Here is a 26,538-nt window from a genome sequence, read left to right as displayed (position 1 = left end):
AAATGTTAGGTTGACTTGCAAATAAATTATATTATGAATTAAGTAGTAATTTAAAATTTCATTTGGCAACAGTTATTTTGTTTGTGTTAAAATAAACTATTACAAACAAATAAATTAATGAGGAAACCATTTTAGTAAGTATTAAGTGAATATGATGTTTGATAGGTATTTTCCAAATCAAAATTGGTTAAGGGGTGTATCCTAAATTAAATTATTGGTTTCTAGGGTAATAATTAGAGATCTCCACGAGGATATATTTTAGCAACCATATTTCAATTCCTCTGAATATAATAATGACCATTAATTATTTTAAAAGTAGCGGATCTTCTTGAGCCGGACCTAATATTCTATTTTCCAACGGTCTGGGTTTTTGAAATTGCTATTCAATTGGCATGGATCTAAATTATTTTAAATTAGCTATTTAAAACAGTTCGCAATTTTTTTTTCTAATAAAAATATAATTCAATATCGTAAACAAATTTATTGTAAGATAATTATGTTGTTAATGCTTTAATACACTAAAATTGTTTATTTTCGTGAAATATAATTTATTGAATTCTTGGATATGGGCTTCGAAAAATTTTTGAAACTTTGGCCTGGGATTTTTATTTGATATTAGATACGCTGTACTGCGGCCCTAGTCCGGACTTGATCGAAATGTGAAGGTCCTAGTCACCATGGAAATAATTATAGATTGAGTTGGGGACATGGGTTATCAACCATAATCCTTGAATATTTTAATAAATTAGTTATCCTATTAAGGGGTAGGTGCCAAATTAAAAGATTGGGTTATGAAGAAAGTAATCATATAGATTATGTGTAGATATGGGTTAGCAACCATAGTCCTCTCAATTTGATTCTTAAAATTAAATTTTTTATAAATATTTTTGTGGGAAAATGGATTAAATGATTAAATGGAAATAAAGTTTAAAAAAAATAAAAGGTTTGATAAAGTATGTTGAATACTTAAGAATATTTACAATTCATTATTTTCAAAATTAAATAATGTGCTCCCGCGTCTACATGACAGGATTTTCACTGGATGCAAACCCCCTTCAAAAACCTTTGCCTACCCCCCTATTATTATTTTCACTTTTATAATTTTATTAATACTCTTTTCAGAGAATTTATAAGGATAACTTAAATTAATCTATCTCTACTACCAACTATCAATATTTTGTAAATATAAAGAATTTATTTTTTAGATAATAAATTCAATTAAAACCTCCATTATTTACAATGAATTAATTATTGGCATTATGAGCTTGCTGATATATCTAAACCTTTTAGATTAAAAAGGATAGCAGAAAGTTTTATTTGGAAAATAATGTGTATGATTGTTTGCAATATATAGAATGGTCGATAATTGTATTATAATATTTCTATAATAAAAGTATTAATTTTTACAGCAATAAATTTTGTCCTATTTCATCTCAAAATTTAATAGATAACCCCCCAAAAAATTTATCCTACCCCCATTAAAGCAGGCTACCCCCTTAAAAAAATAGGATGCAAACTGTTCCTACCCCTCCCGCTCATGTAGTCATCTTCTTTTTTCTTTTTAAAATTCTAAATAACTAATGATTTTTAGATTTAAAAAATAGGAATCAATATAAGATTAAGTGTATTTTAAAGATATCATCACCTTATATCAAAATATATAATTTAATAAAAAAAACTAAGCTTCTTTTATGAATAGAATCTAAAATCAAGTCATATTAATTTAATAAAAAACTAAGCTTCTTTTATGGATAGAATCTAAAATCAAGCCAAGTTAAGATGTGGTTTTTTTTATATCAGAGTGGTATAATCTTTTCCTCATTTTATATATACCTAAAACATATTTATTTTTTGACTTATGGATAATCAATTATCAAGATTTTATTTAAAAAAAATAAGATCAATATATTAAATATAAATTCATATAATAGTATAAAAAAATTTGATTATTTTTTTTTAAATATAATATATTATAAAATATAATTACCAAAAAAAATATAGTGATCAAACTCCTATATAAATGATCTATATTATAATTAAATTTTTTTGATTTTTTATATATATTGAAATGATAATATTTTGCATATATCGAGGAATATTTCTTTTCAAAAAATAAATAATTTATAATAAAACTTTGTGTTTGAATTTGATATAAATAAATGACTCTTTTAAAAACATATAAAAATTGCATAGTTCAAATTTAATCATATATACTTTAAAGCAAGCGTGTTAAAAATTAAATACAAGTATAGCATAGGGGATTTTTATCTAGATATTTTTAAAAAACTAGTAAAAAGGAATACAATTAACAGGTATATTAATCTCATTATTAAATATTAACGTTTTGATAATAATTGATGTAAATTATTGCATATATGATTTTTGTTTAAAAAAATTTTTTAATTACAAAATTACACTTTTTTCTCTAAGGCACAAATAAATAATTTTTTAAATACTAAATACTTTTTTTATAAGGAAATAAATAACTATGAGGTAATAGATAAATAAATATAGGATATAATAGTAAATTGATATAATCTCTTATTAAATGGCTTCATTTTAAAAAAATCTTTTTATAAATACTCAACAAAGTAATTGTTTTTTGTGTTCACTTATAACTTTCAGAGCTTCTTTTTCTTTGACGATTCTTTCGAGCAAAGGAATAAGTTCCAATAATTCGCGATCGTTTTCGTCACCAAACCAAGATGTTATGGGAATCTGTTGGGTATAAAAAACATAAAATATAAATTATAGTTGATTTTTTAATGATTTAATCAGTTTTCATTTGATTCGTAAAAACTTAGAAGATCTTTTTAGATAGTACCGCATTTTTAAAATTTTAAATAAAATTCTCTTCTTCGCTCATTTAAAATTCTCCAAAAAATGATCCCCCTCCTCATTCAGTTGAAAAAGCTAGTGACGCCACTGGAATTAAAGTGATACAGGAATTTAAGCAAATAGAGGGTCATGATTCGAACCTATATCCTTAAGATCAAACTATAGAATCCTCCATTTGAGCCGGGTTTAAAAACGGCTAACTAAGTATTTAAACCAAAAAAATATTATGCAAGCACAAAGATTTGGCGCATAGATGGCACAAAGGTTTGGATATCTATTCGAGAAATTTCGATGCTAAGGTAATATTTTTCCTAAATAAAATATTGAGTTCGCCGTTTTTAAAATATTGAGTTAGCCATTTTTAAAAATCGGCTCAAATGTAGCGATTCACTATGCAAAATCATTCAAAGGGCATCCAATCTCAGTGATATTTTGGGTAAATGTTTACTAAATATAAATAAACCCTTATGCCGTGATCTGGTTCTTCTTATTTATTTAGACGTCTATTTCCTCTAAACTGCCTAAAAAGATAAAGACTATTTAGCTACGCAAAAAGTCTTTCTGGGAAAAAAAAATAACAAATAATATTTATTTAATGTACGTACTTTCCAAACATAGCTTGTTTACCTTTGGCAAACCATTTAAATAAGTTTCAAAAATAAGAAGAACCAGAACCTTATATTTTAAATACAATTTATAATATTTGCTTACGGCGTTTTGGGGTTGAAATATATATGAAGCGGGAGAATTGTCAATGATAATAACTTTATCTGTGTTTCGTCCAAGCCTGTTCAAATCCTTTATATTTTTTTTTTATTTTCATAATATAGAGCTCATAATGTGATTACCATTTAATAAAATTAATATTTGTGTTTGACGATTTAATGCCTTTGGCTTATACTTCTCTCTAAAAAACAAAATTTTAAAATTGAATAAACTAGTTACCAACTGCTTTTAAGTTTGCCTTATCAATTGATAAACATCGAGAATGTTATGAATAAAATATTTATAAATGAGTTAATTCCGCGAAATAAATTTATTTTTTAAACTTTGACATAATTTCCTTGATGAAAAACGCAGGCATCTCTGAATAAACGGGCTCTAAAAAATTCTCCCTCCGCGTCTAGCAAATCAGCGACCGGATCAGCGTACTAATAAAAATAATATCGCGATATTATTATATTTACAAATTATATCGGTTTGAATATATTGTTATTTTTACAATTGATTGTAATAATAATGAGATTGTTTACTGTTTTAACGGCTTTTTATTGTAAATTTAAACCAAAATCCTTGATTTAAATCAACAAAATTGGTTTCTCTGACTTTTACTGTTTTAACGGCTCTTTATTGTAAATTTAAACCAAAATCTTATTTAAACCAACAAAATATTATTTCTTTGACTTTAAAAAAAATCATAATTTAAATCTACATTGCAGGTTATATAAAACTTACTTTGGCTAAACTAGCCGTGAACAATACGCATTCGAATAACCGAGATATTTTCAGGAGGAATGTGTCCACGTGTGGCCTTTTTAAAACATATACCTAATAATTATTTTGTTGAAATAAAAGTTAAATATTTTTTTAAAATTTTTTCTTATGGTTGAAATAACGTTTGCCAGACCATCTAATTCATTTTTTAACATTTGCAATTTTTCCCGTTTTATAAATCCCAATTTTAAATTTTAAATTTTATTTGAGTTTCAATTATAGTGGAAATGATTTGCGCTTGGACTTATTATAAATTTGATGACTTTGAATGATATCGTTCGAGAAGTAGTCAGAAAAATTGACTGTGGACAAGATAAAGTTATCATAATGCTCAAATTAGTTGTGACTTCTTTAAAAAAATTCAACTGAACAACAAATAATATGGCTCAATCGTGGCAAATCCTTATAAAATTCGGTATAAATAAAATTCTTTCAAGTTAGAGTTAACAAATTTTAGGATAAATAATGTTCATATTTAGAGAAAAGATAAAGTAATTACAATTAATGAACTGGAGAGTTGTTTAAAAAATACTTTTCATATATAAGATATAGATATATAGCCTGAAAAGTATCCAGATACATAAACACGACTTAAAAATGTATCTAGATATAGACACATTTTTAAAATAATCACGTATGATGTGCACAATGGCATAATGCAAAATTACAAATTCATTGTTAAAACCCAAATTGAGAATTAAACTAAACATTATATGATTAAATGCTTATAAATTTTATTATTAGCATAACATATTTTTGGCCACCCTAAAAATTCAAATGATGAACTAGGAGGTAGTGATAGTGATACACTTTATGAATATCACCTTTATATTAAAATAAAGTAAAGATCACGATACTCATTTTTAAAATAATGATTCATAGTTTGTAGGGTGTTAAAAATTTATATCCTTAACCATATCCTCTTTAAGGTGTTAAAATATAATATTAAATTTTTGATTTTTTCTGCGATTAGTATCATCTAGAAACTTTAAAAAATTCATCGACTAGTGATAAGTTAATTATTTTTTTCCTTTGATTATCCCTGGCATTTTTAGCATGGTCCAATCACTAAAAAATTTGATTGCTATGTTGATTGTTTTTTCTTTATCAGTATCACAGATACTAATCATGAAAAAATTTATAATAATATAAAATTATTACTAGTAATACTATATTGTCATCAATTTTGAAAAATAAAACATCTTTTGAATTGGGAAGTTAAATAAAATTGTATCAAAATGTATCTATAGGTAGATACAGCCAAGAATATATTAGACACTATTATGTATCTATATAATATACAGTTACAATATTTTTATATATACTTAAACAACTCTGGTAATATTTTAACACATGGGAAAAAAAATCAATTCAGTAGTTTCAAAAATATCGAGATCAATATATTATGCTTAACATAATTATCAACAAATTATAAATAATACGGCAGTTCCTATTCTGTTTCGACGGTCCAAATGTCGTTAGGCATTATAGAGATAATTAAAAATATGTAGAATTTGGGATAAAAGATTTTAAAAAAATATATAGAATATTTTAAAAAAAGGTGTGGGAAGGGCACGGGGACTAAAATTTTCCCCCTATTTTTTGGTATGAATCTAGAAACTCTACCTTTAACACAATTTATAAAGAAATTTGTCTAGAAAATAGGTAATTAAATATTTTTAAAAATTTTAAAAACAAATCATTATATAAATGATCCAATATTCTAAAAAATAATAATGAAAAATACCTGATGAATTGTATTGTCTATATTGACTGGAATCACGTAATCCGCATTCTCAACCGGCTTTAATACGCGATAGGTCATGCGTTTTATTAAATATTTTTTAAAAAAATAAGATATTAATTATTACTATAATAAATACTAATAAAACCATAGTGCACTACCTTGTATAAAAACAAAGATTAAAGGATTTTTGCGAGCTTTTTAAACATCCTCATGTATAAAACTTTTATTTTTCTATTATTTTTATTTATGCGACGAGGGAATTTTCAGCTACCTTGTATAAAAAATAAAGAACAAAGTGTTATAAATAGTTTTATTATTTTCTTTGTATGAGTCATGAAATATTTTTTTTTTTGTTTGAAATTTTATTTTTAATATTTTTTTTTAGTTTCGCGCAGTCATCTTGAACGTCATTATATAAATATTTTTTTGTTTGAAATTTTATTTTTAATATTTTTTTTGTTTCGCGCAGTCATCTTGAACGTCATTATATAAATATTTTTAATATTTATTATGTAAAAAAAAAATAAATAATAATTTAATATTTATAAAAAAAATAATAATCTTATATAAACTAAAAAAAAAGTGGAAATTCATTATTATTATCAATTATATTTTTTTTTATATTTATTGTTTTAAAGAAAATAAAACCAATTTATTCAAAAAAAAAAAGGGGTAAAAAAATAAATAAATATACTGTTAAGTTAAACATTTCTGTACGGTGAAATTTTGAAATTGGTGCCGTGTTTATACAAAGCAACCTGGTTAGTGCGGTTGTCGTAATATCATATAGTGGTATTTGAGTCTTCGAGTGGAAAATATCATATAGTGGTATTTGAGTCTTGAAGTGAAGTGTACATCGTCTTCATCTACATCTACGGTAAAATATCATATAGTGGTATTTGAGTCTTCGAGTGGAAAATATCATATAGTGGTATTTGAGTCTTGAAGTGAAGTGTACATCGTCTTCATCTACATCTACGGTAAAATATCATATAGTGGTATTTGAGTCTTCGAGTGGAAAATATCATATAGTGGTATTTGAGTCTTGAAGTGAAGTGTACATCGTCTTCATCTACATCTACGGTAAAATATCATATAGTGGTATTTGAGTCTTCGAGTGGAAAATATCATATAGTGGTATTTGAGTCTTGAAGTGAATTGTACATCGTCTTCATCTACATCTACGGTAAAATATCATATAGTGGTATTTGAGTCTTCGAGTGGAAAATATCATATAGTGGTATTTGAGTCTTGAAGTGAATTGTACATCGTCTTCATCTACATCTACGGTAAAATATCATATAGTGGTATTTGAGTCTTCGAGTGAAAAATATCATATAGTGGTATTTGAGTCTTGAAGTGAAGTATACATCGTCTTCATCATCGACATCAGCTGTCCATTTATTTTTTTTTCCTTTCTCTGCTCTCTCAAAATAAAAAAAAAGTCTTATCGTACGGAAGTGCTGTCCGAATTTTACGAGTTGTAAATCTGTTACACAAAATTTGCCCAAATTTTTGTCGTATCTTTAGACTTATTAACTGTAGATGTACATGTGTATTATTGGGTTGTTTACACTATTAATAATATCATATCTATTAACATTACAAATAACAAAAATTTTTATTTTGAAATTAATTATAAATTTTTTATAAGGTCGAAATGAAAAGTTTAAAATTTGTAAAATACTGGGAAATACAGTATAATATTTTTGGGGCATTGGTTATATTAGTAATATGGATGTGTAGCTTAATATGGGGAAGAAAGTTGAGAAGAAGTCGAAGTGTGAAAATAAAGGGGCAGACATTGACTATAGAAGGACATAATGGGGAAGAGGATGTTATGGGAAAGGTAACATGGTTCCCAGTGCAGGAGTTAATTAATGGGTGGACGGATAGCGAATTAGATAAATTAACCTATAGGCCTGAAAGGAGAGATTCATATACTAATCAGAGATTGGGGACATATAGGGGACCTAGAGAAAGTTCACAGGGAAGGAGAGGAGAAATGAGACCCAACTTTGATTCAAGAGTAAGGGGGAGAATGAATTGTTATAATTGCGGAAGACAGGGACATATGGTCAGAGATTGCCAAGAAACGAAATGTTTTGAATGTGGAAAATATGGACATATAGCCACGTTTTGTTCAGGAAGACGTGATAAGCTACGATGTGCAGGTTGTGGTCGATTTGGTCATAATAGGGAGGAATGCAATGTGGGTAATTTCAAAACTAGAGGCGGTTTTCCGCAGAGGGACATGGGGCAAAGTGCTCCAAATGTTAGAATTATAGAAAGTGAAAAAAATAAAGAGGTAGGAATACCATTTTTGGCTGTGAATAAAGAGCAGAATAGAATCTGTTTCCGTTGCCGGAAGGAAGGACATGGGGCGAGAGATTGCGAGTATTTGTGACTATATGATGGCAAAGAGCATGCCGCAAAGGTCGGGGGGCTTTGGGCGAAAGAGATGGAAAGATTAGATTATAGTGAGAAAGATTGGGTATCAAAGGGCATATATATGATACAAGAGGAAAGGATACATGATCCTTGCCCTAGAGTTTGGATAAATTTGAATGGAAATATGGTATCCATGTTATTTGATACCGGGGCAGCCATATCCGTGATGGGATATGAGAAATATCAGAGTATTTGGTCGGAAGGGATAATTAAACGGGAGGACATCAAGATCCGTCAGTTGGATGGATCAGAAGTCGCAGTGATGGGAAGGGTGGAGTTAAAGGTGGTATTAGAGAATAGAGTGGAGATTTTGGACTTATGGATAGTAGATCGAAAAGTAGAGTCAGTAGTGGGATGGGATTGGATCACCCGAATTGGTCCAGATTGTGGTTTTTGGGGGGTATTCGCATGGTGTGGTGTATTTTTACCTGTTGCAAGATATGAAGAAAATAGAGATATGAATTTGTGGTATGGAGAGAGATTGCCAGGAATTGAAACCTTTTTGGAAGGGGAAAGGAGAAGAGAGGATAATAGGGTTGTTAGAGACTGTAGGGGAGGTTTTGGGGGGAACTATAGGGGAGATATTGGGGGGAATTTTAGGGGAGGTATTGGGGAGAATTATAGGGGAGGTATCGGGGGGAACTATAGGGGAGATATTGGGGGGAATTTTAGGGGAGGTATTGGGGAGAATTATAGGGGAGGTATCGGGGGGAACTATAGGGGAGGTATCGGGGGAAATTATAAGGGAGGTTTCGGGGGGAACTATAGGGGAGGTATCGGGGGAAATTATAAGGGAGGTTTTGGGGGGAACTATAGGGGAGGTATTGGGGAGAATTTTAGGGGAGGTATTGGAGAGAATTTTAGGAGTTGTCGCGACTTTGGGAGAAAGGAAGAAAGAAATGATATTGAAGAACAGAAAGAAATTCATGATCAAGGAAAGTTTGAAGCGGAGCTGGAGAGATTGGCAGATGGGAAAATAATGTTGCCAGAAGAAGAGACTAGAGAAGATGATGATTTGGAACAAGGAAATACTAAGGGAACACATAGCCAACAAATGGAAATGGATGGAAAGGAAACGAGACGACGGGAAGAGAGGGAATTGCGGGATAGAGAGATAGAATTTGGTATGATCAAAGTACAAGAGGGAGTGAGAAACTTGATGAAAAATTACAAGGAGATTTTTGATGAGAAGTTGGGTTGTCTCCGAGATTATGAAGTGGATATCAAATTAAAGGAGGGATATGTGCCCAAGTTTTGTGCATTACGTCGGATACCGTTCGAATGGCGAAATGAAGTAGACAAGGAATTGGAGCAGTGGGTGCAGAAGGGCATTGTTTGTCCAGTGGAATATAGCGAATGGGCAACACCGTTAGTACCCGTGAAGAAGGCCAATGGAAAGCTTCGTTTATGCGCTGATTTTCGGGTCACGCTAAACCCGTGGGTTGTGGAGATAAAATATCCGTTACCTCGGATTGAAGAAATATTAGCTAATTTAAAGGGTAGCATATATTTTTCAAAGGTGGACTTTTCGAACGCTTACTTACAATTGAAGGTGAAACCCGAGGTACAAAAGCTATTAACGATCACGACTCCGAAGGGATTGTATGCCTTCTGTAGATTGCCGTTTGGACTTAGCGTGTCGGCTCCAATTTTTCAACGAACGATGGCGGCAGTTTTTCAAGGACTAGAGGGAGTATTTTACTACATGGATGACGTATTAGTGATGGGAAAGACTCCCGAGCAACACGAACGAAGATTGGAGGAGGTGTTCAAAAGGATCAAGGATAAAGGATTGCGGGCAAGCGTTGAAAAAAGTGTGTTGGGAGTATCAGAAATCGTATATTTGGGGCATAAAATCAATGGGAAAGAGGTCAGACCTTTAGACAAAAATATGGCAAATATAACAAGCATGTTGAAGCCTAATAATAAAGTGGAAGTACAAGCTTTCTTAGGAATGGTGAATTATTATCACCGTTTTGTGGAAGGCTTCGCGCAGATAGCGGCGCCGTTGTATAAATTGTTAAAGAAAGGAGAAAGATTTGAATGGAAGATTGAACAGGAGGAGGCTTTTGAGGAGTTGAAATTGAGGATTGGAAGGGAACCAGTACTAGTATGTTTTGATAACGATGTGCCAGTGATATTGGCCGTTGATGCTTCAAATAGGGGTGTGGGTGGAGCGCTATTACATTGTATAGACGAATTGGAGAGACCTATTTTATTTTTCTCAAGAATCTTTAGAGAGGCCGAGACAAGATATTCAGTGATCGAGCAAGAAGCGCTAGCGGTTATATTTGGATTGACTAAATGTCGGGAATACTTGATCGGACGTCGATTTGTCATATTTACGGATCACAAGCCCTTGGTTCATCTTTTCAGGAAGGACAACAAGGAGCTCATGTTGTCGCCTAGGTTGCAGCGATGGCTATTGCTGGTAGGCAGTTTCGACGTGCAAGTGAAATACCGACGAGGAAGAGAAAATTACTTACCGGATATTCTTTCTAGATGTGGAGCGGGAGAGGATTGCGAAACGAGTAGGTCGAAAGATATGGATGAAGAGGATGAGCACGGGTTGATTAGAGCGATAGTCGGAATATCTAAAGGAGGACCAGTTGCATGGGAACAACTCAAAAATGCTACTTTAAAAGATCGCGAGTTGACGAGAATCAAAGCGTGCATATTGGGTCGGAAGCAATGGCGAGATGGGGACAAGAAGTTCAAGCAAGTGGAGAAAGAGCTAACGATAGTGGACGAGTGTGTGGTACGAGGAAGTCGGGGAGTGGTGCCGTCCAGATTGCGGGAGGCAGTAAAGGCAATGATCCATGCTGGACATCAGGGTATGGAACGAATGAAACAATGGGGGCGGGAATACGTATGGTGGCCTGGCATGAATAAAGAAATCGAGAATATGGTGAGAAGTTGTGAAATGTGTAATTCATGGGCAAGTATGCCTCGAAAGGACAAGAAAAGTATTTGGCCTAGGGCTACTCAACCATGGGAAAGAGTACACTTAGACTTTTTCGACTTCGAAAATAAAATATATCTCCTCGTAGTGGACGCTTACTCAAAATGGGTAGAGTATCAAGAAGTAAAGGGGTTAACAACGCAAGTAGTAATTAAGACGTTAAAAGATCTTTGGGCAAAGTTTGGGGTAGCGGAAATAGTCGTGTCGGATGGAGGACCCGCTTTTATAAGTAAACAATTTAAGGTTTTTTGTACTGAAACTGGGGCGAGACACATTTTGGCACCTCCTTACCACCCAAGCTCGAATGGGCAGGCGGAAAGGATGGTGGCGGTGGTAAAGAGTTGGTTGAGGAAGTCGAAATATGGGGGTGGAGAGATTTGGATAGCGATTGCGTATTATAACAATAGTCGAAAGGGAGAGGAATTGTCCCCAGCAGAAAAGTTTTTGGGCCGTAGAACTCGTATTCAGTTGGATTTCTTAAGACCCAAACCGGCGCAGGAGGAAAATTCAATGGATAATCAGTGTGAATTTGTGAATGGTCAGACCGTATGGGCGAGAATTTTTGGAGGTACCCGAAAATGGGAGTCAGGAATAATTATACAGAACATGGGGCATAAAATGGTGAGAGTAAAATTCGTGGACGGAAAGGAAGGAGTTAGACACGTAGAACAGATACGGAAGAGAGTAGAGTCTGAAAGATTGAAATCTAGCCATGATGCGGCGAGGAGAGAGGGATAGATATCTTAGCAATTCTCGAGTTAAAGCACATAGAAAATAATAATACTAATAATGATAATTAACCCAAGATGATAATACCTCAGCAATTCCGAGATTAAATCAAATTTAATAAAAAAAAAAGAAAATCGATAATAATAATTAACCCAAGATGATAATACCTCAGCAATTCCGAGATTAAATCAAATTTAAAAAAAAAGGGGGATCAATAATAATAATGGTAACCGGTGCTAATAATGTTGGAGGTTAAGGGGCTATATATATATATATATATATATAAAAAAAACTTTCGTGATTCTCGAGTTAAAGCACATAGAAAATAATAATACTAATAATTAACCCAAGATGATAATACCTCCGCAGTTCCGAGATTAAATCAAATTTAATTTTAAAAAAAAAAATCGATAATGATAATTAACCCGAGATATTAATACCTCCACAATTACGGGATTACATCACATTTAATAGAAAATAAAATAAATATCAATGATATCAGTTAGTCAATGATTTCGTGATTCGGGGAATAAAGCGAGTATTTTTTTTTAAAAAAAAGGGGGAACTTAATTAGAGTGCCAATAAATGATGCACAAAAAGTTAAAAATGTTGGATATGTTAACCAAAGTAATAAATTAAAGTAAGGGATAATTTTGAGAGATGCCGGGATCGTAAATCAAAAGTTGGAAATAGAACTTGTATATAATTGGAGAATAGAATAAAAAGGAGTGACAATTGGACTAGGAAACAAATAAAAAGTGGTTCCAAGTTGGACTGAAACACGGAAAAAATTTCGGCAATGACAGTTGGAAGCGAGACACAAACAAGGAAGGTTCCAATAATTGGGCGTTAAAAGGGGAATTTTACAAATGCAAAATTAAAATTTTTTTTTTATAATTGTTAATTTTGTTAAAGAAAATTTTCCTGTATTTATTCATTTTGACCCAAAAGAAAAGTGAGTGAAAACTGTTATTAATTTTTTTTTATATATTATACCTTTTCCTTAAAAAAGAATGTCGGGGAGGCATCGGTGCATATATTGGGAGAATTTAACCGTTAGGATAAGTATTTATCGAGGATATGTTAATGAGGATGGGCGACCGATCTCGCCTTTGAATTACCGAAGCATAATAGACCATTCGCCTCCAATACGCCGAAACAGTAGATCGCCCCCGGTCCAAAGGGGAGTGTCCGGAATAATAACGAACAATTTAGATCACTCCGAATTACCGGAGCCCCGGCACCTCAGCATGCGCTCGAGGAGGAGACGTTCTTGTTACTTGTGTGGTTCGCCTAGTCATTTGCGAATGCGGTGCCCCCGTGGGCCAAATCGTAGGCAAGACTTAAATGATAATAGGGAAACGACGAGCCACAGAAGCCGAAGCCCGGGAAGGAGCGACGCACGCCCAGTTAGGACCATTTTGCCGCCTTTGACGATAGGGGCAATGCCGCAACAAGATCCATCCATAACTGCGATGGGGCGACCGGTGGGGATTATTGAGCCGTTTCGAGAAGAAACGCCGGAGGCGAGTCCCAGGGCCTATTACGCTGAAGAGTGGCCGATGGTTGATTTGTCGGCCTCTGAGATTCAGGAATTGTTGGAGGATGTAATGGGACCAGAATAAATTTTACAAATTTTGTAATAATAAAACAATTTTTTTTTTAAAATATCATTTTCCTTAATAGATTTTCGGGGAAAATACGATAAGATATTTTACATCATATATTTTTTTTTATTTATGTTAACATATGTAGAGAATAATAAATAATTACATTTTGATTTTATGTACAAAACCCCCTTGTTTATCTTTGTTAAACAACAATTTTAATTTTTTTTGTATGTTCAAGGGTTTTCATTTAATGGGGGCGTGTTATAAATAGTTTTATTATTTTCTTTGTATGAGTCATGAAATATTTTTTTTTTGTTTGAAATTTTATTTTTAATATTTTTTTTTAGTTTCGCGCAGTCATCTTGAACGTCATTATATAAATATTTTTTTGTTTGAAATTTTATTTTTAATATTTTTTTTGTTTCGCGCAGTCATCTTGAACGTCATTATATAAATATTTTTAATATTTATTATGTAAAAAAAAAATAAATAATAATTTAATATTTATAAAAAAAATAATAATCTTATATAAACTAAAAAAAAAGTGGAAATTCATTATTATTATCAATTATATTTTTTTTTATATTTATTGTTTTAAAGAAAATAAAACCAATTTATTCAAAAAAAAAAAAGGGGTAAAAAAAAAATAAATATACTGTTAAGTTAAACATTTCTGTACGGTGAAATTTTGAAACAAAGGACTTATGCGAGCTTCTGTTTTTAAACATCCTCGTATAAAACTTTTATTTTTTATTATTTAAAAAAAAAATTGCATTGTTTATAAAAAATACTTGTGCTATTTGAGTAATAATTTGGAATTAATTTATTTTTTATATGAGAAATATTTATATATTTGAAATCATCCTTAAATTTGCATTTTAATGATGTGTTTATCGATATATTATATTTAGTTTTGGGATAACCATCTAAAACATATATATATATATATATAATTAAATAATTAATAACCTGTGCCCATCTCATCTACAGGTTTATATAAAGTTAATACAAGATGTTTAAAAACACAAGGCATAAATCCTTTGATCTTTATTTTTATACGGTTGTTTAAAATTCGCTCCAATAAAATTAATTTAAAAAAAAGCTTTACAAGAGCGTAGATAGAACCAATAAGACATAATATGATTTAATTAGCCACATTATAATTAAATATCAATATTTCTTTTTTAGAAATGATTATAAAAAACATCGAATGATCAATCATTATAATTATTAATTTAAAACACAAAGAGAGAATAGAATGGATTGGATAAAATGGATATTGTGTAAAAATGGGGGGAGGGGGGGGATTTGATTATAAGATCCAAACTTTAAAGGAACTATGAACTAGCGTTTCGTCCAAATCGATAACCATGCATAATTTATTGATATCCATGGTGTTCGCGCTTGGTAATAGGTTATCCTGGAGCCCTTCCTTATAATCGTCGTAATAATAAACATTCCCATTGTAGTTTGAGTTAAGCGTGAGGTGGTTGTTTTGATTAGTTTCAGAAACGGAATATATAAGATCGTTTTTCTGACGTATTGTAAATAATACATAATAAATAAAAAATAGTAAATGAAATTACATTTCGAAGGTATACAAATTTATAATGGGCGACGGGAGGTGGGCCTAATTATGAGCGTTTTTACATTGATTTCGATATTAAAAATTTTAGACCATATAATCATAAAAATTTTAACTAGTTATCGTTGGTTTTTTTTCAAATATAACATATGTTGTCAAAAACTTCTATTTAGGCGCTTTTTTAAAAAATAATAAAATCAAGATTTTAGTCAAAAAATATTATACAAGCTTCTAGATTTCGCATAATGGTAGATAGGCTTGGACTACTTTTGATTAAATCTCGAGACCTAGGCAATATTTTTGGATACAATATTGATGCCATTTTTTTAAAAAAAAGATCTAACCCTGTATTCACAGTTAGCGCGTATTCGCGGCGAAGTATATAAACAAAAATACAGCATATTTTGTATACTTCGCCGTGAATTCGCGCCAACTGTTAATTAACTATGAATACAGGGTAGCCTCTCATTCAAGTTAGCGTGAATTCGCGGAGAAGAATACAAAAAATGATGAGGGGTAACTCGAGATTTTCAACAATAATACGATAGCAAAACTTTTATTAGACAGAAAAATAATAATTAGCGCGATATTTCTCGAGATAATTCCCCTATACTTTAATCAACATACTTGCATAAATAAATTTTCAAAATAAATAAATTCAAGAAAAAAAATTGATCAGATCCTAACCGACCTTGACGAAACCCGTTATTTTTATCTGAACCGATATTAGTCGTTACGGTTCATATCCCTGCTTATTTTGTATTTTATTTGTTATACTAGAAAATCGATATTTAAAAAAATAATTTAAAAAGCCAAAAAAAAGTGTTAATAAATAAATTATATTATAATAAAAAAATTTTTTTTAGAAAAAGGCTAGCATATTTTATATTAACTAAATTTAGATTAGTATATTTTGGCATGGTGTCATACGATACCAGATTATTTAAAATTTAATTATTTTTTTAGGATTAGGTGCGAAAAATCGTAATTTATATTTTTTAAAATAACACAATTTGAGGGATAAATTTAAAATAAATTGCACAATTATAGGCACACAAGAATATCAAATAATTCCAAAACAGTTTTGGCAGTTTTTTTTTCGTAAAAAATTTTTTTCTTTAGCTTTAATTAAATTATTCTTTATATTCGATTTAGATCTATTTCCCCATTATTTTAATTTACTTTCTGATACTTATATCTATGATGTATCTAAATTAAATTAGATTTTCAACGAAAGAGCGAATTTAAATGAAAGATGCCATGTTTTACTAAAATTTTTTTTAGTGATATCGAAATCATTCATTCAATAATAATAGTATACCAAATAAAATTTAGAATATGGCTAAAGGGTTTCAGGAAAGAATATTAAAGTATATAAAACAGACATCTCATCTCTAACAAGAGCGGAGGGATAACCTAATATCGTCATTGAAATTGGAAGGGGTAGGAGGTGTGATTTTGCTAATTTGTATTTCTTTTTTTAAACTTTATTAGTTGCTGGAAGGAGGGGTGGGGATAGTTATTAAGTACCTGCAAAATACTACTTTTATATTCTAAATAAAGTAATCGTTAAAAAAAGTTTAATTAATACCTTCAAATCGAGGCTAATTTCGGGGGCGTAGTTGATGAGATATGATTGGTTTGCCGGGATAGATGAAGATATGTGAATCGTACGAGGAGGATTAGTTTGATCATTATTGTAGTTAGAGATTGTATATCTACTACGATCATCCACCGGATGCTCAGAACTTACATTTTGATTTACGGAATTCGAATTGGGTAGAGATCTGTTCCTTTTTGAATAGCCGGACACGATAACTGAGCGTGATTGAGCATTTGCAGTAGATTTAATATGTTCATTATTGTTGAATTTACATGTAACGTTTCTAATTTTTATTTCGGAAGAAGAATTTCGTCGACTGGCTACTATTTTTTTGAACTTCACACAACATATTAAAGTCTCGAAAAATTTGACCGATACGGTTAACGGCGTTTTTCTATTGGGAGATTCTCTGGGTATCTTAGAACTGCGAGTGCCGTCATTTTTAATAAAGTTATCGGTCATGTTATTAGAGTTCGGTTTAGTTTCATGATTATTATTGTAAAGATAGGTAACTCCGCCATTTTGAATATGCGCAGGAGTGGAAAAAGAATCTTTTTTCTTTCTTTTACCGTAAGTTTTGTTAATGCTGTCAAGATTCTTAAGATCTGTCTCCATTTTTTTATTTTTTCCTAGATGATGATATAATTTTTTTTTGACATTGCGGTCTGCTTCGTATAAATTTTTGCCGTTACAAGATGTTTTATCGATGGTCATAGAGATCTTTTTACTTTTATCTTTAGAAGAGGTAAATAGATTTTCTTTGTGAGGCATGATGTCAGATGTACTAGGAAATGAAGAGTCTCGAAGGAGAATATATTATTTCTATAAAACGATTAAATATTTTAAGCAGTTTAGCAATCAGCCTGTTTGTAACCGGAACCATTAACCATTTTTAAAAAATTTATAGGAACCAAAAACTGGAATCCATTTTAAAATTTATAGGAACCGGCTCAAAATCCGTATTTAACAAAAGTGAAAGTAATTATTTTATCGTATTGTTTCAAAATGATGTGTTATCCATTTTTAGAGGATTTATCTATTGTTTAAATTTTTTTGATTGTCAGCTTGGAACCGGAACATATTTTTTAAAATCTTAGGGACCAGAATCCCTTCTTAAAAATACGGATGAGGAACTCTTTCCTGATAAGGTATATTAGCGTTGTAAAGCTTGTTGATATCAACCCGAATTTAGCCGGAAACTAAAAATGTAGTTATAAACCAATCCTGTTCTATATGTGCTATCACTATGGGGGGGGGGGAAAGAGTGGAAAGCTTATGGCGTGACCCCTTATGGCTTTTATTATTTAATGATGTTAAAAAAGTAAACTTGTGTAGTTAGTACCTTTATATCATCGATCTAACAACTAGAGCTAAGTCTATTTGTGACCATATATTATATGAAGCAATGAAGTGCGTGCAAATTTCCATGTAACCTAGGTGTTTATGTTTATAGGTCTTAAGTTTCCTCTCCGGTCAATTCAGCGAAACTTTTATCGTGAATGTCGTTTATTGTGAAGGTAATAAAACTAATTCCTCTAAACATTTATAATGAAGACAATATCGCGAATCCTTAACCGTAAATACTAGAGCGAATATATTTTAGCGCAACCCTTTTATAGCGAATTTTCTACCGCCAATGTATATGAGTGAAGTCATTACCGCGAAAAAAATTAATACATTGTAAATGCATTTAAAGGAAAACAACATATTTAATAATAATTACTCACAAAAGTTCCTTAAATCATAAACGCGTGTCATTCAAAATACTCCTTCCTTCCATGAATGAAAAAAGTTTTAAAAAATTTGATTTTCCTTATCATTAATAGTGATGGAGATGATTAACAAAACAGCGGAAAGATATTTTTATTTGAAATTCACGTCGAGATATTATGTTATAATTTTTATCCCCTATGAATTAAATATATTTTTTAAAATTAACTTTCATTTAATACTCTATGGAAATTTATTTCAAAGTAGGTTATTACATCGCCTCCCCCTCCTAACCCCTTTCAATGAGAGATCAAAGAACCTAGAGGGATATTAGCATTCAAAAATATTTTTATTCGCTTTCATTTTATGTCCTTGTTGGAGAGTTCTTGCAAAAATAATTTAAATCTTTCCAAACCTTGATACGAGCTAGCCTAGATAGAGTGATGGGTATTTTAATAGTACTCAGAATTTGGCTTCCATTTGATACCATTGTCTAGATATTTTCTTGAAAAGGGTTTACCCCCACCCCTTCATGAACCAGCAAATATTGAGTATGATTAATTTTCCCAAAAAAACATGCCTATGCACTTAAAAATAAAAAAATAGTATTTCTGGGAGATAATGTATATTTTATGAGAAATTCAATTCTGAGAAAATTAAAATTTTTACTTAGCAAAATCACTTTTGAGAATTCAGGGAAAAATACTTTAAGTAGTTTTAATTCTGAGTAATTATGAAGAAAAAAATAATATATATTGAAGCACTAACCTACATGTATTTTTGGAATTACATATCTTTTTAAACTTCCGAATTAAGGCTTCCCAAAGTTTGGCAAACTTTACATAAGGCTATGTCTTAATATTAGATTCAGATTTGTGTAAAATATTTTGAAAATATAACTAATATTTTTTATCTAAGTAAACAGAAAAGATTAAAAAAATATATATAAAGATCGTAAAATCATAAGATTCAAAAATATTTTGAAATTGGGGAAATCCCCTTTTCACTTAAATATAATTTATTTTTAAATCGTTCGATAAAGACTGATGAGTAATGTGAGTTTAGCTTATACCTCTGTTTTTGGTAAATGACTGAGAAAACTGATTGATGAATTTATAAATATCAAGCACATGGATAGTCCACATTGTAGAAATTTATTGCCAGAAAATCTAGAGGCTCTCATAATTATTTTAAAAAATCTAATATATTCTAATTTTATAATTCATACTAAGATATATATATTATTCAAAATAAAATGGATACATTATTAAATATATATTATTTTTTTATCTATTTTAATATAATTGTTTTTTTAATTATAGTCTTCGTTGTAAAAATAAAATTATTAAAATAAAATTAAATACATAATTCGATTTTTTGCATAAAAAATATAGATTTTTTAGCTACATTTGGTTCAAAGGGGGGTGATATAAAATCAATATAAATATTAAATCAGTATTGGATTGGTAAAAAATATGTGGATCAGCATAGTCCTAGTCACAACATAACCTAGATATCAATTTTGCCAGTAAGGATCAAGGTTTAACAGATAAACTCAATGACTAATATATTAATGAGCCTGTTCCTAAGTGCTTATTAATAAGACTTAGAAAAAAAGCATAGGACAGGATCGCAAAAAAATTTTATTCCAATAAAAAAAATTTATTAATCATTACAAAAATTTATAAGAAAATTAAAAACTCTATCATCGAATAAATCTTGTACCTATTTTTAAAAAAATATTATTCAATTAATATGTTCATAAATGTTTCAAAATAAAATAGTAACTATTAGCAACTCGCGATATTGACCTCGCCATAATATCTTAGTGATATATGTTCAAGAAATAGTTTTTACTATATTGTCTTCCCTTTGGGTTTCACAATAATGACCGCTATAAAACATTCGCGATTATTGATTTGCGACGTTTGGCTGTAATATATTCGCTTTAAAGGTTTTATTATGAAAAATCCACGATATTTGTTTCACAATATTGCCCTCACGGAATAGTATTTGCTAATGTGGATTTGTGATAAAAGTTCCGCTATAAAATCTATTCGCAATAAACGTCAATTGTGATAAAAGTTTTGCTGAATTGATACGGAACCCTTAAATTTGGCATGTGTCAAATAGGTATTACCTGATGATGTACAGCTTTATCCTTAAGAAAGCGATATCTAGACATTTATACTATCACCCAATACAGAAGAAACTTAACCAATATAAAAACTCAATATATAAAGCCCTAGGTCAAAATATTTATTATTGAACATTTACTATAGACCAAGATAATAGCGAATATTAAGAAAGGCTACATTCGATATTAATAAACTTCTCAAAAAGAGAAAAATCATAGATTATTTGCCTATATAATATTAAACAGGAATACACCCATTTATAAATCTTTATTACTATAATAACATCTTTCAGTAAAAGATACAACACTATAGAAGCAATCATGACCTGACCTTAAAAATAATATTATAAAAGTAATATATTTCCATAATTGGGTCAATTTTTTATTTTAAAAAAATATTCTGAGTTGCATACATTTTTAGGCAATATTAATACCCAAACCAATACTAACACTGTATTGATATTGACCAATAATCAATATGAAAAATAACAATGTAATTTTTAAAAAAAATTCTAAATTTACACTTAATTTACAAAATTAGCACCTATTTCTTTAGATTTATTATCATATAGTTTTCATTTACATTTTTTTATATTACAAGATATTCACCATATGGCAATATTGATATTACTAGGGAGGAATGATTGGGGAATCAAAACCCTTTAAAAATTAAATATCTTGATGTCAGGAATTTTTTAAAAAGCATTTGTTTTTAATTTTTTTTAGATTTTGAGCACCCATTGAGCCAGACAAACTGAAAAGCTTGAATTATACTAATATATATATATCTAATTTTTATATTTGTGTAGTAAAAAAATTTGGTAATTAAATAAAAAAAATAATTTATTATAAATAAAATTAATTATTATAGACATCAAGGTGATAACAAATTATTATATAATTTTTATATATGGATTGAAAAATATCGGAAAATAATTACTTGTAAATTATAGTTCAAGAACATTTGGAATTGAATTTTTAGAATTAAAACTTTATATAAAATATAACTACATAAGTTATTCTCAGGAAAAGAGATAAAAACTGGATTAAATTTTTAAAATTAAAATAAAATTTATGGTTGTAGAATAAAAATAGACCATATAAATTTACATTAGATCAATTAATAATAATAATACCTGTGAATATTGAATTAACATTATGGCGAAAAGGAAAAGTTTAATATAAATTTATCCCAGTTAAGAATTTAACATGTTGAATGAATTGGCAAAGTTTTTTTTTCATCGCTCTACATATAAATCCCCCTAGAGGAGTTATGTCTCAAATTATTGATTTTTTAAAATAAAATGCAGTCTCTAATATTTGCTTATAAATTTTAATTTATACTAAATACTACTGTACGAAAATAAAATGATTCAATCCATTTAATAAAGAGATTATAGGAATTTTGAAATGTTAGCTACAATTGTCGCGAATCATGATCGACGAGTTTTAGAATCAAATTATAGGTGTAATAGGCGACTTATAACCGAAGAGCCCGCTCACATATTTTTTTAAATTTTTATAATTTGATCATCAGCCCACAGTTTTAAATTAACACTCCCCATATTCATCTAATAAATATATTTAACTCACCCGCCTTGCCCAATTATTTTTTAAAATTATCTGTATGGCTAGTTTAGTTATTTATCTATATAATAAATTAAGCAATATTATGAAATAAAGAAATAATTTTAATAAATATACATAGTCATAGCCAGGAATAATTAACTGGGGTGGGGGCAACTGTTTACTTAAGGGGGCCAATATTTTTTGAAATAAAATAAATAGTTAGGCATGCATATAAATTTTATCTATTTTTATTAAAAATTAGTAGATGATTTTAATCATTAAATTTTAACAAAAACGAATTAAATAAATTGTATTATTTTTTCCATAAGTCATTAATGCTAAATTTTGTTTACTTCGATCTTTCATCAATTCTCTAGTGCTTAAAAGAACTCTCTTTAGTGTAGAGAAGGCCTCGCAAAAAGCTGCTGATACATGATGATGGTTGCTGAGTACATTTATACAATTATTTAAATTCAAGATATGTTTTTTATGCATAATATATATGATATATTATAAATTATGCTTCTTTACTGCAGCTAATAATCCATGCTATTTTTATTTCATGATATAGAGTATCCATGTTTAAGTTTGATAATGATTCTAGTGGGGTATTTAATCTGATATAAAATAATCAGGATCAAGGGAGACAATGTATTAAAACACTATCGAAGATCAAAATAATCTTGCGATAATCTATTTAAAAACGATTTACAAAGTAATCAAAAATTTTATAATTATTCTTTTTTAAAAACCTCTAATCAAAGCCCTCTTTACAATAAATTGCAATTTGGTATTGACTAAAATATCTTGAGGATTTGTATTCGTTTTACGTACCCTTAATAATTTTTGGGGGATGAGAATAAATTTTTATGAAGGTTCTTCACCTTAATTCTTATTGAATCAAAAGAATTATCACTTGTTTTATTTTTTAATATAATTGTGGAATCAATACAATTTTTAGCATCCAATATATTAGTACCTACTAACTGTAGATACTTATTTAGTGAATCTATTATTATTATTAATATCTCATTTAAAATGGCCAATATAATGTAATTTATATTAAGCTATTGAGATAAAAGACGAGATGCTTCTACTGATTCATGAGTGGAAACCATTGAGTTTGGAGTTCTATTAGAATATTAAAATAATATTTCACCAATAGCGTTAAGATTCTATGATAGAAGATGATTCTAAATGAATACCTCCAGTGCTTTGATAAAATAAAAAATTAGAAATTATAATATTATTATATCAATTTAAAACCACATGCATTTTGTGGTTGTATCAATGTATATAAGGCCCTTTTTTTATTAATTTAATTTGAATGAGGGTTTGTACTCCTCTATTTCGGCTAGAGATGCTGTAGGCACTTCATATGCTAGGCTTATTATATTCGATGAAACAATATTTAATTCATTAAGTTGCTTTAACATAAAATTAGTTAATGTTTTCAGAAGAAAGACATTGTATATTAATTATTCCTTTTAAATTTCGTTATATTTCTCCACAATTAATTTAACGAGTAATTATGCTCAGGTTTCCATTATTTATTAGTTTGTATAAATTAACTATATGTTATTTTTCTAAAATTTTGGTTGTATTTCATTTAGATCCAATCGTTAATAGTGAATTAATTATTAACTAAATTATTTTTTTTAATTTGGGGGTCAAAATCTTTTCGAGGAGCCAGGTTACAGGCCAGAGATTGGGGGGGGGGGGCTATCCAACCCTCCCCCCCCCTCCGTGGATATGGCCCTGTATATATACTCTCAGTTGTTCCTTTAGAAAAATCAAATTCACCCCCGTCATCGTTTTAAAATTACTAGCCCAACGGCCGTTTAATGTTTAAAGTTTTTAAATTCGCCTCCCATTTTAGACATCTATATCAAATATCATAATATTCTGATTAAATTATTGGATATTGTGGTTCTTTTTTACAAAATGTAACATATAAAATATTAGTATATTTAATATTATTGAATGAATATTCCTATAAATAATTCTATTGGATAAATTTGATTGACATTTATTGGCGATTATATATAGAAACTAATTTAATTCTAATGGTTAATTAAATTTTAAATAATTCATTCATAAATATTATTTTAGTTAGTTTTGTTAAAAAGCCTAGCAAAATATTTAGGCTTACATAATGTTATTTTGGTTATAATCTTAATCGGGCCATTTTTTTAAATCGACCAGAATTGGGTTCAGATTACCGTTAGTAACAATTAGTTGATCATCTCTAACTAATGTTTATTTGTTATTTCTAGCCCAAATTATGGCGGAAATGTGTTTTTTTCGACAATGTATTATTTTTTTAACTTTAAATTATTTTTGCATGTTTTTTTAAATGATAGAATCTGATTCTATCGGAAATGTATTCCATCATGTTTGCAATATCTATCATATAAATATTAGACAATTTTACCATGAAAAATTAAACTTAATACGATTCATATTAGTTTTTCCATAGATTTTTCATATAAATTATAAATGATTCAAAAGTTAACGGTGTAATTATCTATAATTCATAAGATAGTTATTCTAAACATGCTGGAATACATTTCCGGCAAAATCAGATTTCAAAATTTAAAAAAAAAACGCGCACAGAAAATAGTTGAAAAAATAACACTTGCCTGAGAAAACACATTGCCGCTAACAGATACCTAAAAGAATTTTAATTAAGATTTAGTTGGGAGTTTACAAATAATGACTCATTATAAAATTTATTTATTAATAGGCGACCAAAACCCGCAAATTTATTTAGTTGGATAGGAGTATATTTTGGAGGGGTCTTTAGTTATAGCGAATAAAAATTTTTTATCATGTAGACGCGGGTTACTTCCTTAATATACTACCCCAAGTTTCGAACTTTTCGCGGAATCATATGTACTACCTTTTTTACATTACCTTATGAAAATTAGATGGCCTACTGAAAGATTTCCTCCATGGGGAGGATAATCTTATATTATTTGAGTTTTACCTATAATTAATTCAATATAAATGGCATGCTTTTTTTAACGTTATAATATATTTTGGTTTTATAAGAGCAATTTTATTTAACTTTATTTTATATCTTATTTATTTTATTTTGAATGTTTGGATAGAGATTATATTTTCCAATTAAAGATTTATCATTTTAGGCAAAACAATCATTAATCATACATTTAACAATAGTCATTAATCATGACCATAATCATCCTTATATTACCATTATATATACATAACATAATCATTAATTCAAATTATCATATTGATCACCATGAACATTAGAACCTTCTTAAATCATTCGCTCCATTTCTTGGATGGAAGGAATTTCATCACATTGTCTTCTTATTCAGATTGAACTCTCTCACCCTTTGTTAACACATATTTCTCGTGAGGTTGTCTCAAAATGGTCATCTTTTCTTCGACAGCTCATATAGCGCTTAACGTTGAACCGTTTTTGAACTAGTTTTAGCTTGCACAGCAATGAGGATTCAGTATCCAATACTGCACCTCCAACATAATTATTTGATGAGACGAAAATGCCTATACATTTGAAGTCCCTCCAGGAGGTTAATATATGTTCATTAGGTCGCAAGTTATTGATAACGTAAGTATCTTGTGGTTCGAGATGTGTAGGGACATAGGCTTTGAATAATGAATCATGGATAATTTTATTCTTTCTTACCTTTCATATTTGTATCTGGTTACAAGACAATAGAGTGGATGTCTAGAAACCTATCCCTTAATCGAATGTATCATTAATATTTTGGCATAAAAAATTATCCTGCATCCCCTTTAATCTATTATAAATCTTTAATATATTTAAAATCATCTTATAAATTTATAACTTTTTAGTTGTTTTCCTACTAGACTACGACGAGTACATATAAAAAGGGGTTTTGTTTTATCATTGAGTTTAATTACATTGATATTCCTTGAATATGTAATTTTATAAACAATTAATTTAAAATTATATCTATTGAAAAATACAGATGGCGTTTATTATTTTGGGGCTAATTTCTATGTAAAACTTGTATAATTTAGGCACCGTTGGGAGAAAGATTTTTGCCAAACTTAGACAGTTGCTCAATTTATCAAGACTTTTCACT

General features: G+C 29.5%; 1 protein-coding gene across 1 annotated transcript; it reads right to left on the bottom strand.

Moving 5' to 3' along the window:
• Nucleotides 1–2,048: 2,048 nt before the first annotated feature.
• Nucleotides 2,049–22,148, bottom strand: LOC135925083 (uncharacterized). Its single transcript, XM_065460247.1, has 8 exons — nucleotides 22,003–22,148; nucleotides 17,008–17,841; nucleotides 15,159–15,365; nucleotides 6,080–6,136; nucleotides 4,294–4,386; nucleotides 3,888–3,989; nucleotides 3,550–3,636; nucleotides 2,049–2,718 (listed from the first exon to the last, which is right to left on the bottom strand). Exons 2-8 carry the CDS (start codon nucleotides 17,788–17,790, stop codon nucleotides 2,584–2,586), a joined length of 1,464 nt encoding a protein of 487 aa, XP_065316319.1. The 5' UTR covers nucleotides 17,791–17,841; nucleotides 22,003–22,148; the 3' UTR covers nucleotides 2,049–2,583.
• Nucleotides 22,149–26,538: the final 4,390 nt, after the last annotated feature.

The sequence above is a fragment of the Gordionus sp. m RMFG-2023 genome, chromosome 2 (assembly GCF_954871325.1).
Source record: "Gordionus sp. m RMFG-2023 chromosome 2, tfGorSpeb1-WG-v2, whole genome shotgun sequence".
NCBI lineage: Eukaryota > Metazoa > Nematomorpha > Gordioida > Chordodea > Parachordodidae > Gordionus > Gordionus sp. m RMFG-2023.
The sequence above is the reverse complement of the archived record's forward strand: the minus strand, read 5'-3'. Positions and strand labels throughout refer to the sequence as shown.